Genomic DNA, 13,871 nt, shown 5'->3' on the forward strand with positions numbered 1-13,871 from the left:
ACTCTTGTCTCACTCACTTACTTTCCTTCCTTTTACTTAGTTTTCTTTCTTTTCCATTGAGAGTCCCGTGTTCTAAGTTAAGTTTTGCCTCAAAATTTAATCAACACTACAGTCTTTGCCACCTCAATTTCAAACTTCAGCCTTAAGGGGAGACTCCCTTCATCTGCCAGCACACCAGAATGTGATTGGCATCCCATAACATCAATCCGGATCCGAAAAGACCTTCAGAAACGAACCTGGGAAACACCTTTCTCCAAGCAAGAGACACTGACGAAGGGAATCCCTATTTAAAGACACAAACGACAAACACAAGTACCTCCAGATTGAACTGGTGCAGTGATATAAAGTCTAATAATCCTGCATAAGCAGCGATAAAAGGGTTAAATTAATGATTGATGGTTTGTTCAGATCAGGTCTTATGAAGTGCATATTTTTGCTAGAAGCTTAATCGGGATTGCATCATTTCACTCTCTTAAAACTCATTATTTCCTTGCTTCCTTTCTTTCTGCAACTCGTGTGAATGTGTGTGTGCATGTGTTTGTGTTAGATATTAGTTTATGTGTTAGAATAATCAAAGTCTCATTTATATTTGTAAAGAGAAGTGTCTTGTGTTATGTGCTTACAAATTGAATTGAATTGAATGTCTTAAACTGCCAATCTATGTTACCTTGCTAATAAATAGTATTTTCACGTTAGTTGGATATTCATATCTGTTAGCAGTAGCTTTTACCTTAAAACGCTGATCAACTTATTTTTTTCTCCATAACTAACAACTTATGTTAGTGTTACAGGACAGCAGGGATGAGGAGAGGCAAGAATCCAATAACAGCAATTTTATTCAAAAAACACAAACCAATAAAATCCAAACCAGGAACAAAATATACAAACACATGCAAAGACAACAATGATAAAAGACAGCTGAAACACAGGGGTATAAATAGGGAAACGAGGGCTAAGGAACAACAGGTGAGAACTAATCAGGGTAACTACAGAAACTAACAAGGGACAAAATCAAATAGAACTGAATACAGAAACAATAGAAACAGAAAACACTTCAACTTAAGTCTTTAAATGCAAGACGGGAACACAACACATGACGGTTAGTTTTATATTATATTAGTTTATGCCTGGCCACAGTCTTGACCCCATCCATTCTTGTGCATGTTTTGAATTTCTGTCTGAATTTGACAAGTTTAAATGTTCAAACAGAAGAAATGTTAAAACAGAAAACCTCTCAAAATAACAAAATCAGTTTGCAACAAAAAAAAAAAAAAATTTATTCTTTATTAAATTTTATATTTATCATTTTCTAAACAGAAGTTATTGAAATGTAACTCAAGGGAGGCAAAATTATCATTTTAGCATATATAAAGGGTTTTTCACACTGTGCTTAACCCCAGGTCATCGCCATTCTAAACACCGTAAAGGTAAAGGAACGTTTCATACTTGTAATTTAGAAGTGGGGTTAGCACCGCTTTTTACCCAGGGTCATGAAACTCTGCTCCGGAGCAGGGTTAGCACCTGAAGTGTTAGAAAGTTACAGCTAGATAATTAGCAACAGACAATACTAATACTCGCATATTAATATTTGCCTGCTTTGGACAGTCAAAACAACACTGCACATTGTGTATAAACAGTAAATTCAGTGTTTGACAGGATAAATGTCAAATGCTGACAGAAAACAATTTGAGTAAAGAATAGACCGAAATGTCCATTCAGTATAAACTTACAGTTTGCTAGTACAGTTTGCAATAAGAGGATGCGCAATGCTAGAGCTTATGTGAACGCGTACTGCGTATTTCCAATCAATGACACTGACACCGCAAATATGCAAATAAGAAGGTTAACCCAGGGTTTAGGAATGTACAATGTGAAACATCAGCATAAGAATACCCTGGATTAATTTTTTGTCCCCGGGTAAATTATGAGCAGTGTGAAATGTGAAGCAAGATAACCCAGGATTCCGTTTACCCCGAGTTTAGAGTGACCCAGGGTTAACTATTTCAAGTGTGAAAAGCTCTTATGTGTCTTTTGGAGTGTCCTTTGAAAAACAGGTTTCATAAACTACTTTATCCCCCAAATCCTATTGTTATGATATGATATGCTCACTTTTCTTGAATACTGATTGACAAAAACACATACATATACAGATTCTCTGAGACTGTACTTATACTTATTATTGGGCCAGACCCATTCTCTGACCCAAGGGTCTCCAAACTTGGTTCTGGAGGGCCACTGTCCTGCAGAGTTTAGCTCCAACCAGCTGCAACACACATGCTTAAAAGTTTCTTGTATGCCTAGTGAGAACTTGATTAATACTGATCTATTGATTAATCTTAAGGGATACTCCACCGTTTTTTCATTTTAAACTATGTTATTCCCTTAACTAAGACGAGTTGATACATACCTCTCTCATACATACCGATTTAGTGCGTGCACTAAATTGCTCTGTCTTGTGGCGAAACTTTGTTAGCACTTAGCTTAGCCCAGTTCATTCAATAGGGGCCAAGCAGAGAAGCTACCAAACACCTCCACGTTTTCCCTATTTAAATACAGTTACTCGAGTAGTGTAACTCGACCTAGGACGGTGACACAAAACAAAACGTTGCGCTTTTCTAAGCGTGTAAAATGGATAACTATATTGTATGGCGGAATACCATAGCAAGTGCTCGGGAGCACTTTGACTTGGCACAGTAATATCTTCACTCGTGAAAAGTCCTCTCACCGGCCCCCGCTTCCTCTCCTCCTCCCTCTCATTTGCGTCAATAGAACGCAGCGCAACGTTTTGTTTTGTGTCACCGTCCTAGGTCGAGTTACACTACTCAAGTAACTGTATTTAAATAGGGAAAACGTGGAGGTATTTGGTAGCTTCTCTGCTTGGCCCCTATTGAATGAACTGGGCTAAGCTAAGTGCTAACAAAGTTTCGCCACAAGACAGAGCGATTTAGTGCAAGCACTGAGACGAGAGAGGTATGTATCAACTCGTCTTAGTTAAGGGAATAACATAGTTTAATATGAAAAAACGGTGGAGTATCCCTTTAAGAGGTACTAAAGAAGATTTTTTTTATATATTAAGTACAAAATTAGTGCACAAAAATAGAGCACTTTAAGTACATTATAGAGATTTATTTTTTTCCACCTGGGAACCCATGAAAATGACTAAAACATCTCCCTGTATTGAGATGCTGATCTGATGAGTGGCAGACACATAAACTGATGTCTTGAGAAGGAGAGATCTTGTTCAAGAGACTGTATGAAGACTGTAGACCTGGTGAAAACAAAGACTAAACAAGTGAAACACAAACAAAAGGCATTTCAGCTCCAGTTTTCAAAGAAGTAGTTTTTCCATCAAGAAGTGTGTGTGTCTCTGTTTGTTTTGTTTTGCAGCTATGGGGGTCAGAGATAGACGGGGACAGTGAAGAGACATGATGTGGTGAACAAGTTCAACTGTGTGTAGGTGGGTGACTTACACAGGCTGTTATTGTGTGTTTGTCACAGTGAGATATTATCTTCACCTATGCAGATCAAGCACAAAACAAAAAAAAAGAAAAAGAAAATTGGTGAAAATATACTGCAAGACTTTCTTTTCACTCAGAATTCCAGAACAGATCCTTTACTGCATGTACTGAATAATAAACTGGTGAGGTAAACACATATACTTACATTCTCCTGGACTGTTTCACTGAGGCCAGAGTTCGTCTTCTGCCTCAGTTTCCTGTTAAATGATGAATCATTTTCACATCACAGATGCAGCTCAGTTTATTATGATGTACGTGCATTTAGTCAACAACAGCAAAATTGTATTCATCCATTTTCATGTAAGTGATGCAGAACACTAAAAAATTCTGGGTTATTGCAGCCCATGTTTGGGTCACATATGGACAAACCCAACCATTGGTTTAAATTTTTAAATTACATTTTCAAACCCAATGTTTAGGTTTGTCCATATTTGACCCAAACATGGGTTGAAACAACCTAGCATTTTTAGAGTGAAAATTGCAAAGTGCTCCAATATACTAAATGCTAGTGCTGTATGAATGTCTCTGTGTGACATATGTTTTTAAATGATTTAGTAATTCAAGTTATTCACAATAGTTTAATTTTTTTTTTTTTTTTCAATTTTATGAATTGAACTCATAAACATACATAGAAAACTTTTGAAATAAGTTAAACATGAACACCAACAAGTATCATGCAATAATTTAAGACATTTCTCCTTATATTTGGGCAAAAGGTGTTCTTTAAAATTGAGACAAAAATCCTAGAGTTCTATACTGAACCCAGTTAAATCTTTTTCGAAGCATGCACACTTTTTACTCATTCTGTCAAGAACAGTTATTCCCATCACATCTCAAATACGTTTTAATAGCATTCTGTGGTAAAACATTTTAAACATAAACATTTTAAACATTTGCAGAATAAAATGACTAACTCCTTGTCTTGCTAAGACGTATTTAATTGCTAGCATTTTATGTAGGCCTTTATGCGTATCTTCAATGCTCACAGTTTAATAATATTTTTTTACACTTGCACAATTGAACTAAATTACAGCTTGACTGTATATGGCATAAATTACAAATATATAGACTTTTCTTTATTTTCTTCACTCATCACCTATCTATTTTTTCATTAAATGGAAATTATTATTATTTTGATAAAATGTATTAGTGTCATAATTGTTGGTCATAATGGAAATGATGCCACACCTGAAGGAAAATGGAAATAAATAATTTTCACAGAATAAATGTTAAAATTGTGATTATTTCACACATTCCGTACATCAACATATTAATTTGATTTTAAACTATTTAGTATTTTAAATAGGCATATAGGCATAATTTGCGGATGGGACTGGATTGACTTGACAGTGAGGACTGCTTGACTGGAAAAATATTCTGCTTTGAATTGTGTTCAATATAGCACTGCAATATTGAATATATGTAAATATTTTTACTTGAATTATGATCAATGATGCACACTTGATGGGATAGAGCATCAGTTTACTGTCATTGAGGTTGAAATGCGTGGCTTTCCATAGGTAATTAACACATTTATTTACACTAATAGTTAATAAAATCCATGATCCATTAATCCATATATGACTTTATTAGTTGTTGATTTGGCTGTCATTATTGAATAATTTAGTGGGTGTTCCCTTTCATGGGAACATCGACGCTGCGTAGTCGCTTTGGGAACGCCTCTGCGTGATTACGTCTTGAAGCACTTGTGTAATCGAACCAATAGTGTAACGGGACGTCAGAGCGGGTGACGTCACGGACCAGGAAACTATAAAGCACCCCTGAGAACAAAGAACGCTAGCTTCTGCGTCTTCAGCAAGCGCTCTGTGTATTGTGTGTCTTATTTGGTGTTGTTTGTCTGTTATACAGCTCGAAAATATCTCTTAGTCCGAGGGCAAGAGTATTTTCAGTCCACCAAGCACTTATATATAGAAAGTGGAAAAGACACATTTATAATATGGCAAAAGAACAAACAGGCAAGCAGCAGTTTATTCAGTGTGCTTCTCCCTGCCCTCGCTTCATCACGGGTGGGGATACACACGAGTTGTGTGTAGCCTGTTTGGGAGTGGAGCATGCCCAGGCAGCTCTTGAGGGAGCTGACTGTGTGCATTGCGAAAAGCTAACGCTCCGTACACTCCGTTCACGCCGGGCGTTCTTTGATAGAGAGGGCGCCGCGGCGAGTGTTCCCCAGGGATCGGGTCCCGCTGCTGCTGAGGCATAGCGGCGGCTTCATTCCTGGGGTTCACAGATGGATCTGGCGGAGGGGTTTGAGATGGGCCCAGCCCTATCTCGGCCCTCACCCGCCAGACCCAGTGTCTCTCCTTTGGCTGCGGAAGCACGCGCTGCAGTTTCTTCCCCCAGAGGAGAGGCACCAGCGCTTCACCTGTCTAGCTCTGAGGAGTTGGATGTGGTGAGCGTTGAAGCTGGAGAGGAGGACTCGCCATCCTCATCTCCAGCGTATGAGGAGCTGCTTGAGGTTGTGACTAGGGCAGTGGCAAAACTTAAGATCGAATGGCCAGCAGAAAAAAGCGAAGCGCGTCACAAAAGCAAACTGGATGAGCGCTTTCTCCCTGCCCGGTCACAGCCTCAGCGTCGGGGTTTACCATTCTTTTCCGACCTCCACACCGAGGTGACGAGGTCGTGGAAAAAGCCAGCACAATATCGTGTTTATAACCCTCAAACATCTATATATTCCAACATACTGGGGCTTAAACAACATGGCTATGGGACGATGCCTCGGGTCGAAGAGACGCTCGTGAGCTATCTCTCGCCCGAGTCCGCGTCGTCCCTAAAAACCCCGACGCTGCCCACCAGACCACTAAGAACAACATCAGCTCTGGTGGGCAAAGCATATGCCTCAGCAGGTCAGGCCGCAGCGTGTTTACACACAATATCTATCCTTCAAGCATATCAGGCTGACCTGCTGGGGGAGATCGATGAGAGCGGTGAGGCGAGCTTTGAAGTAATACAGGAACTTCGAAAAGCCACTGATCTATCTCTCCGTGCCACCAAGGAGACGGCAAAAACAATCGGCCGCTCTATGGCAGCCCTGGTGGCAATGGAGAGGCATTTATGGCTAAACTTATCGGACATAAGAGAAAGAGATAAGAGCGTCTTATTGGATGCGCCGCTGTCTCCCCTGGGCCTCTTCGGCGACTCTGTCACTTCGGTCGTCGAGAGGTTCCAGGAGGCAAAAAAGCAGTCAGCGGCCTTCCAGAAGTTCCTCCCTCGCCGCTCTCTCCCGTCCGAGGCTGCTGAGCGGGAGCAGCCTCGGGCGTCTAGCAGCTCCTCATCCGTGCAGAGAGCGAAACAAAAACAGAGTGTTGCTGCCCGTGCTCCCCCGCAAAGAGACCGGGACGGGCAACACAGTCGAAGCCTTCCCGGGGTAGAGCAGATCTGAGGACTGTTATCATCGCCAGGAAGGCTTCGAAGAAGTCCTGACGCCAGTGGCCCAGGACTTCCGAGGGTAGCCCCCTCCGGAGGGGGTCCTGTATTAAAATCTATCTATAGATAGATCTATAGATCTGAAAGACGCTTACTTTCATGTGTCAATCCATCCTTCACATTGGAAGTACCTCAGGTTTGCTTTCGGGGGCGAAGCTTACCAATACAAGGTCCTTCCCTTTGGCCTATCTCTTTCACCCCGCACCTTCACTAAGTGTGTGGATGCAGCCCTGGCTCCTCTGAGACTCCAGGGCATCCGCATACTGAATTATATCGACGATTGGTTGATTTTAGCTCAATCAGAGCAACAGGCAGTTCTACATCGAGATGTAGTTCTGTCACACATGAGAAGGGTTGAGACTTAATGCCAAGAAGAGTGTGCTTCTACCAGCTCAGACTACCAACTATCTAGGGGTAGTTTGGGATTCCACTACAATGCAGGCACGTCTGTCTCCTGCTCGGGTGAATTCCATTCTCTCAGCCGTGAAAGGGGTGAAATTAGGCCAGTCACTCACTGTAAAACAGTTTCAGAGACTGTTGGGTCTGATGGCAGCGGCGTCCAACGTGATACCTTTTAGCCTGCTGCACATGAGACCCTTACATTGGTGGCTCAGGACCAGGGGGTTTTCTCCGAGGGGAAATCCTCTCCGCATGATCAAAGTCACGCGGCGATGCCTTCGTGCTTTATCCATGTGGAAGAAGCCCTGGTTCGCTCGGCTCAGGGTCTTTGGGAGGACCATCATCGTTCCTGGCACATAAATCGGCTGGAAATGATGGCAGTATTTCGAGCACTCAAATACTTCCTCCCAGACCTGAGGGGCCACCACGTGTTGGTCCGTACAGACAACATGTCGGTGGTCTCATATATCAACCATCAGGGGGGTCTGAGGTCTCGTCAGTTGTACAAATTAGTCCTTCGGATCCTCCTGTGGTCCCAGGGAAAGCTCCTCTCACTGAGAGCAGCTTACATCCCGGGGCATCAAAATGTGGGGGCAGACATCCTGTCGAGGCAGGGGCAGAGGCCCGGGGAATGGAGACTCCACCCCGAGGCGGTGGAGTTAATATGGAGAGAATTCGGTCGCACAGAAGTCGACTTATTTGCCTCGAAAGAGACGTCTCACTGCCCGCTGTGGTATTCACTAACTCATCCATCCCCCCTGGGGTTGGATGCCATGGTACAGACGTGACCGAGGCTGCGTCTGTACGCCTTCCCCCCGATTGCTCTGCTCCCCGGAGTTCTGGAGAGGGTTCGGCGGGACGGGGTCCGTCTCATATTGATAGCCCCGTTCTGGCCAACCCGAGTATGGTTCACGGACTTAGTGTCCCTTCTGGACGGCTCCCCCATGGAGATTCCAATCAGGCAGGACCTTCTGTCTCAAGCGGGCGGCACAATAATTCACCCCCGCCCGGAGTTATGGAAACTGTGGGCTTGGCCTCTGAGGGGCCAAGCTCATAGAATCTGGTCTCCCAACTGAGGTTGTGGAGACCATACTCCACTCCAGAGCTCTGTCCACGAGAAAACTATATGCATATAAGTGGAAGCTGTTCGCTACTTGGTGTAGCCAATCTCAAGTGGATCCGTTCCACTCCTCTATCAGTCACGTACTGCAATTCCTCCAAGAAAAATTCTCAGATGGCCTAACTCCTTCTACATTGAAGGTTTATATAGCAGCAATCTCCGCTTATCACGCTCCTTTGAACGGTGTTTCTGTGGGAAGAAACCCACTAGTCATACGTTTTCTCCGTGGCACCCAGAGGCTGAGGCCGGTTGTGCGTACAAAGACTCCATCCTGGGACTTAGCTATTGTACTCGAAGGGCTGTCTGCGGCTCCCTTTGAACCTTTGGAGGAAGTACATGAGAAGTTCCTCACGCTAAAAACCGTATTTTTGCTGGCTATTACATCTCTTAAAAGAATTGGAGATCTTCAGGCACTTTCAGTTGCTCCTTCATGTTTAGACTTTGCGCCTGGAATGGTCAAAGCTTTCTTGCATCCTAGACCTGGGCATATTCCCAAGGTCCCTACTCATGTCCCAGGGCCTATTGTACTGCAGGCCTTTTGTCCTCCACCTTTCACAAATGAGGATCAGGAAAAACTGAATCTGCTCTGCCCAGTGAGGGCTTTAGACACCTATGTCCACAGAGCTGCCCTGTGGCGAAAAACAGAACAACTGTTTATATGTTACGGGTCCCCTAACAAGGGAGGTCCCGCGTCTAAGCAGAGAATGAGCAAGTGGGTGGTCGAGGCCATCTCTCTTGCTTATAAGTCATCCGGACAGCCCTCGCCTTTGGCCGTCCGGGCACACTCTACCAGGGGAATGGCTGCCTCAAAGGCTCTGATTTCGGGAGTTCCCCTCAATGATATCTGTGATGCTGCTGGGTGGTCATCTCATCATACCTTCGTTAGGTTCTACAACCTTGACTTGGGCTCCACTCCAGGGTCCTCAGTGCTGTCATCCTGAAAGATGATTCAGACAAGCATTTGGTCTTATGGCCTAGTTGAGATAGCGTTCCCAAAGCGACTACGCAGCGTCGATGTTCCCATGAAAGGGAACGTCTCGGGTTACATCTGTAACCCTGGTTCCCTGAATAAGGGAACGAGACGCTGCATAGCTTAGCCATACTCCCTGCCCGCCTGTGAGCGCTTGCTTCATCCGTATCTGAAGCTAGCGTTCTTTGTTCTCAGGGGTGCTTTATAGTTTCCTGGTCCGTGACGTCACCCGCTCTGACGTCCCGTTACACTATTGGTTCGATTACACAAGTGCTTCAAGACGTAATCACGCAGAGGCGTTCCCAAAGCGACTACGCAGCGTCTCGTTCCCTTATTCAGGGAACCAGGGTTACAGATGTAACCCGAGACGTTTTTTTTTTTTTTTTTCGTATATTTATGTATATAGTCATACATTAACTCAAGATTATCTGTGCATTAGTTAAGTATAAATAAATGAATATTAGTGCACCTGTATTGCAAAGGGTTGCCAAAATCTGTTTTAATAATAATCAACCCCTGGGACAAAAAGTGACCTGAGTTGAAGAACCACCCTTATGAAGATTTATAGGAATATAGGAATGTGTGTGTACCTGATAAATATTTGAAGGTTATTTATAAAAGTCAATTGAAAATAAATCTCACTGTCTCTCACCTGTGAATGCAGAAGCTGATGGTGATTATCAGAAAGATCATAATGACTCCAGAACATGAGATGATGATGATGATGTAGAGCGACATTTGTCTGGGTGACGCTGGTCTGTTTTCTGACAGACAAAAAAGAGTCAATCACACATGATATCAGTCAACCAGCACTGGTTACAAACATATATTTCTTCTATAATAAATGCACTTGTTTTAAAAGAAAACAAATCCATCAAATAAAATAATGTAATAACCTGTTATTGTTAAAGTCCATCTTATTTCTGCTGGATAACAGGTGTAGTTTCCTGCATCAGACGCTTGTATTTGATGTATTTTTAATGCTCTTGGAACTGCTGGGTTGATGTGAATCCTGTTTGAGCTGAAGTTTGTCAGAGTTCTGTTACTGTTCGAGTCGTGACTAAAAATAACAGACTTGTTCATTTTCCATGTTAAAACATCATCAAATGGGGTTTTGTTGCAGTGAAGTGTAACTGTTTCCCCCACAAACACAGTTTTGTTGATGTGCTGCCGAATCCTTTGCTCTTGATTTGATTTGGAATAATCTGATGAAAAGACCAAAAAAATAAAAATAAAAATAACAGTCACTTCAGTGGATGGTAAAATCATGCAGTAGAAACAATGTACATGTGCAAAAGCTGATGCAACATATTGTTCATATGGTGCTTAATCTTTTAACCTGATAAAAATAAAAACATTCAAATACAATCAATATATTTCAACCACTACACTAAATGGTAAGATAGTAAACAATTTTATCATCAATCTATGTTGGGCTTTATACTCATATCAGCTAGCATATAGGTACATCCTATTACCGCTTTAACACGAGGACATCATAAAACAAGTGAAGAAATAAATCTTGATCTTAAATCAGTACCTGTGTAAGTCAGGAGAATAATGATGACAAAAAGATCCAGATGAAGAATCCTGGTTTGAAAATTTGCCATAACAGGAAACTCAGTTTCAGGGCTGTGAAGGAGTATAAACTGTCTTACTGTCCGCTCAGTATCTTGAAGGCTTGTAGACGTGCTGTAGAGACGGTAAAGGATGGGGTAAATGCAAAGGACAATGCCTATAAGACAGCTGATGAGAATATTAAAGCTAAAGTACCATAATAATGACGAAATGTGGAATAACTTATTTTACACTGTCATCCATGTGCTTGAAATATATAACATGAGCATTAGAGTTATCAACAAAACCCTTTTATCAAATATAGTAATCTTTAAATGGTGTACATATACAGCACTTTGAACTCAGAATAAATGCAAAGTATTGTAGTAAAATATTTAATAGTATGACGTTTTAAAACTTGGAAAACAGAATTCAAATGTTTTTGAACAGTACAGTTTGGTAAATGGCAAAGCAACTACATCTGTTAAGCTTAAGTTAATCAAATTTATTATTTAAAGCATTTATTTAAAAATGTTTTGCTAAGATTTTTTGAGTGCACTCAGTGTAATAAGCAGAAGAGCAAAGTACTGAGTTTAGAACTCATGACACTAAACACATCTTGTTGTAGTGCTTTTTGTAAGTACAACAGTGATGATTTACTAAGAAGAGTGACAGGAAAAGACAAACAGGAAACAAGTAGCCACAGAGAGCTAATGACAGAGAAGCACAATGATTCACCTTCTTCAAGATGCTGCACAGTGAAGCATTTATAAACACATGTAAAAAATGTATGACACTCTCCCACCTAAATCCTTAGAAATGATTGACAAAAAAAATTTAAATATTAAAAACATTACATTAATTCTTAAATTAATGAAATACACAAGCATTGCATGCAAGGCCGTTGCTAGAGGGGCAAAAGGTGGTGACGATTAGGGGCCTCAGCTTTCCGGATACGCTATAGCTCTGATTGCATGAGCATATTATACATTGGCAAGCAGCCATTTCAACTTAACATCAACGCTGAACACCACTTCAAACTGGGAGCTTTTACATCTCTGAAAGAGATAGCCATCATTTCCCATTCTCAGCTCTCTGTGTTCATGTGGAAGGTGAAATATGTTAAATGGTCCTTCATTCCTTTTTGCTCATTTCACTGCCTCTCTTTTGTTTTTAGAAAGACTCTCTTTTATCTGTCCTGTTGCTAATGCTGCGTTACTGCATCACATCAGTGTTTATGGCGCCACCTTGTGTTCTCCTGCTGTAAGAACTCAAGGTCTGTTACAGTGAGTGTACAGTTTTATTCAACTGCTTACACACAAAATCCTTACTTATCACACAATTTCTGAAACCTGACACTCAAACACCAGGACCACACACCAAATCTGCAAAACCATACATTAATTCTTGGCCTTCTTGCAAATTATTACACTTATATGCAAGAAAGATGCGCGCCAGAATCGAGTTCTCTGTCATACTTGAATGAACAATAACACACACAATACTGCCAAAAATGTCAGTTTTGTTTAGTATCCTCATTAGAGCAGCCTTGAATGAGTTAAATACAGTCTTAAATTAAAGTAAAGAGTTGTGAGAAAGTGGGACACGTGTGAGATCTGCTTCATGTGCAGCAGTGGCAGCTCTTAAAGGTGCCCTAGAACTTTTTTTAAAAAGATGTAATATAAGTCTAAGGTGTCCCCTGAATGTGTCTGTGAAGTTTCAGCTCAAAATACCCCATAGATTTTTTTAAATTCATTTTTTTTAACTGCCTATTTTGGGGCATCATTATAAATGAGCCGATTCAGGGTGTGTGGCTCTTTAATTCTCGTGCTCCACGCCCACGGAGCTCGCGCTTGCCTTGAACAGTGCATAAACAAAGTTTACACAGCTAATATAACCCTCAAATGGATCTTTACAAAGTGTTCGTCATGCATGCGGCATGCATGTGTCGGATTATGTGAGTATTGTATAATGTTATATTGTTTACATTTGATTCTGAATGAATTTGAGGCTGTGCTCCGTGGCTAATGGCTAATGCTACACTGTTGGAGAGATTTATAAAGAATGAAGTTGTGTTTATGAATTATACAGACTGCAAGTGTTTAATAATGAAAATAGCGACGGCTCTTGTTTCCATGAATACAGTAAGAAACGATGGTAACTTTAACCACATTTAACAGTACATTAGCAACATGCTAACGAAACATTTAGAAAGACAATTTACAAATATCACTAAAAATGTCATGATATCATGGATCATGTCAGTTATTATTGCTCCATCTGCCATTTTTCACTATTGTCCTTGCTTGCTTACCTAGTCTGTTGATTCACCTGTGCAGATCCAGACGTTAATACTGGCTGCCCTTGTCTAATGCCTTTCATAATGTTGGGAACATGGGCTGGCATATGCAAATATTGGGGCGTACACCCCGACTGTTATGTAACAGTCGGTGTTATGTTGAGATTCGCCTGTTCTTCGGAGGTCTTTTAAACAAATGATATTTATATAAGAAGGAGGAAACAATGGAGTTTGAGACTCACTGTATGTCTTTTCCATGTACTGAACTCTTGTTATTTGACTATGCCAAGATAAATTCAATTTTTCATTCGAGGGCACCTTTAAAGTGACAGAAACCAAGTCGTTGAAAATGATGAAAGAACAAAGGTAACAGAAAATTACTCACTGCTCTTGACTAAAGAACTAATTCAGCTTTAATAATGATTAATCTATATTTAATTTGGGCTATAAATTATGCAGTTTATATGTGTGAGACAGGTAGGAATGGCACAGGTAGCCTAAATATGACATTTATGGGTTCATGTGAAGATTGTTCTAAGTTCACTTAAGCCTAATTTAGTTAAA

At 41.2% G+C, this 13,871-nt stretch overlaps 1 protein-coding gene across 1 annotated transcript; it reads right to left on the reverse strand.

Moving 5' to 3' along the window:
• Positions 1-3,070: 3,070 nt before the first annotated feature.
• LOC125269505 lies at positions 3,071-11,487 on the reverse strand. The gene is made up of 5 exons (XM_048192399.1): positions 10,992-11,487; positions 10,348-10,656; positions 10,104-10,215; positions 3,664-3,715; positions 3,071-3,515 (listed from the first exon to the last, which is right to left on the reverse strand). The coding sequence occupies exons 1-5, from the start codon at positions 11,059-11,061 to the stop codon at positions 3,444-3,446; spliced, it is 615 nt and encodes a 204-aa protein (XP_048048356.1). The 5' UTR covers positions 11,062-11,487; the 3' UTR covers positions 3,071-3,443.
• Positions 11,488-13,871: the final 2,384 nt, after the last annotated feature.

Source organism: Megalobrama amblycephala, linkage group LG6, assembly GCF_018812025.1.
Source record: "Megalobrama amblycephala isolate DHTTF-2021 linkage group LG6, ASM1881202v1, whole genome shotgun sequence".
NCBI classification, from domain to species: Eukaryota; Metazoa; Chordata; class Actinopteri; order Cypriniformes; family Xenocyprididae; genus Megalobrama; species Megalobrama amblycephala.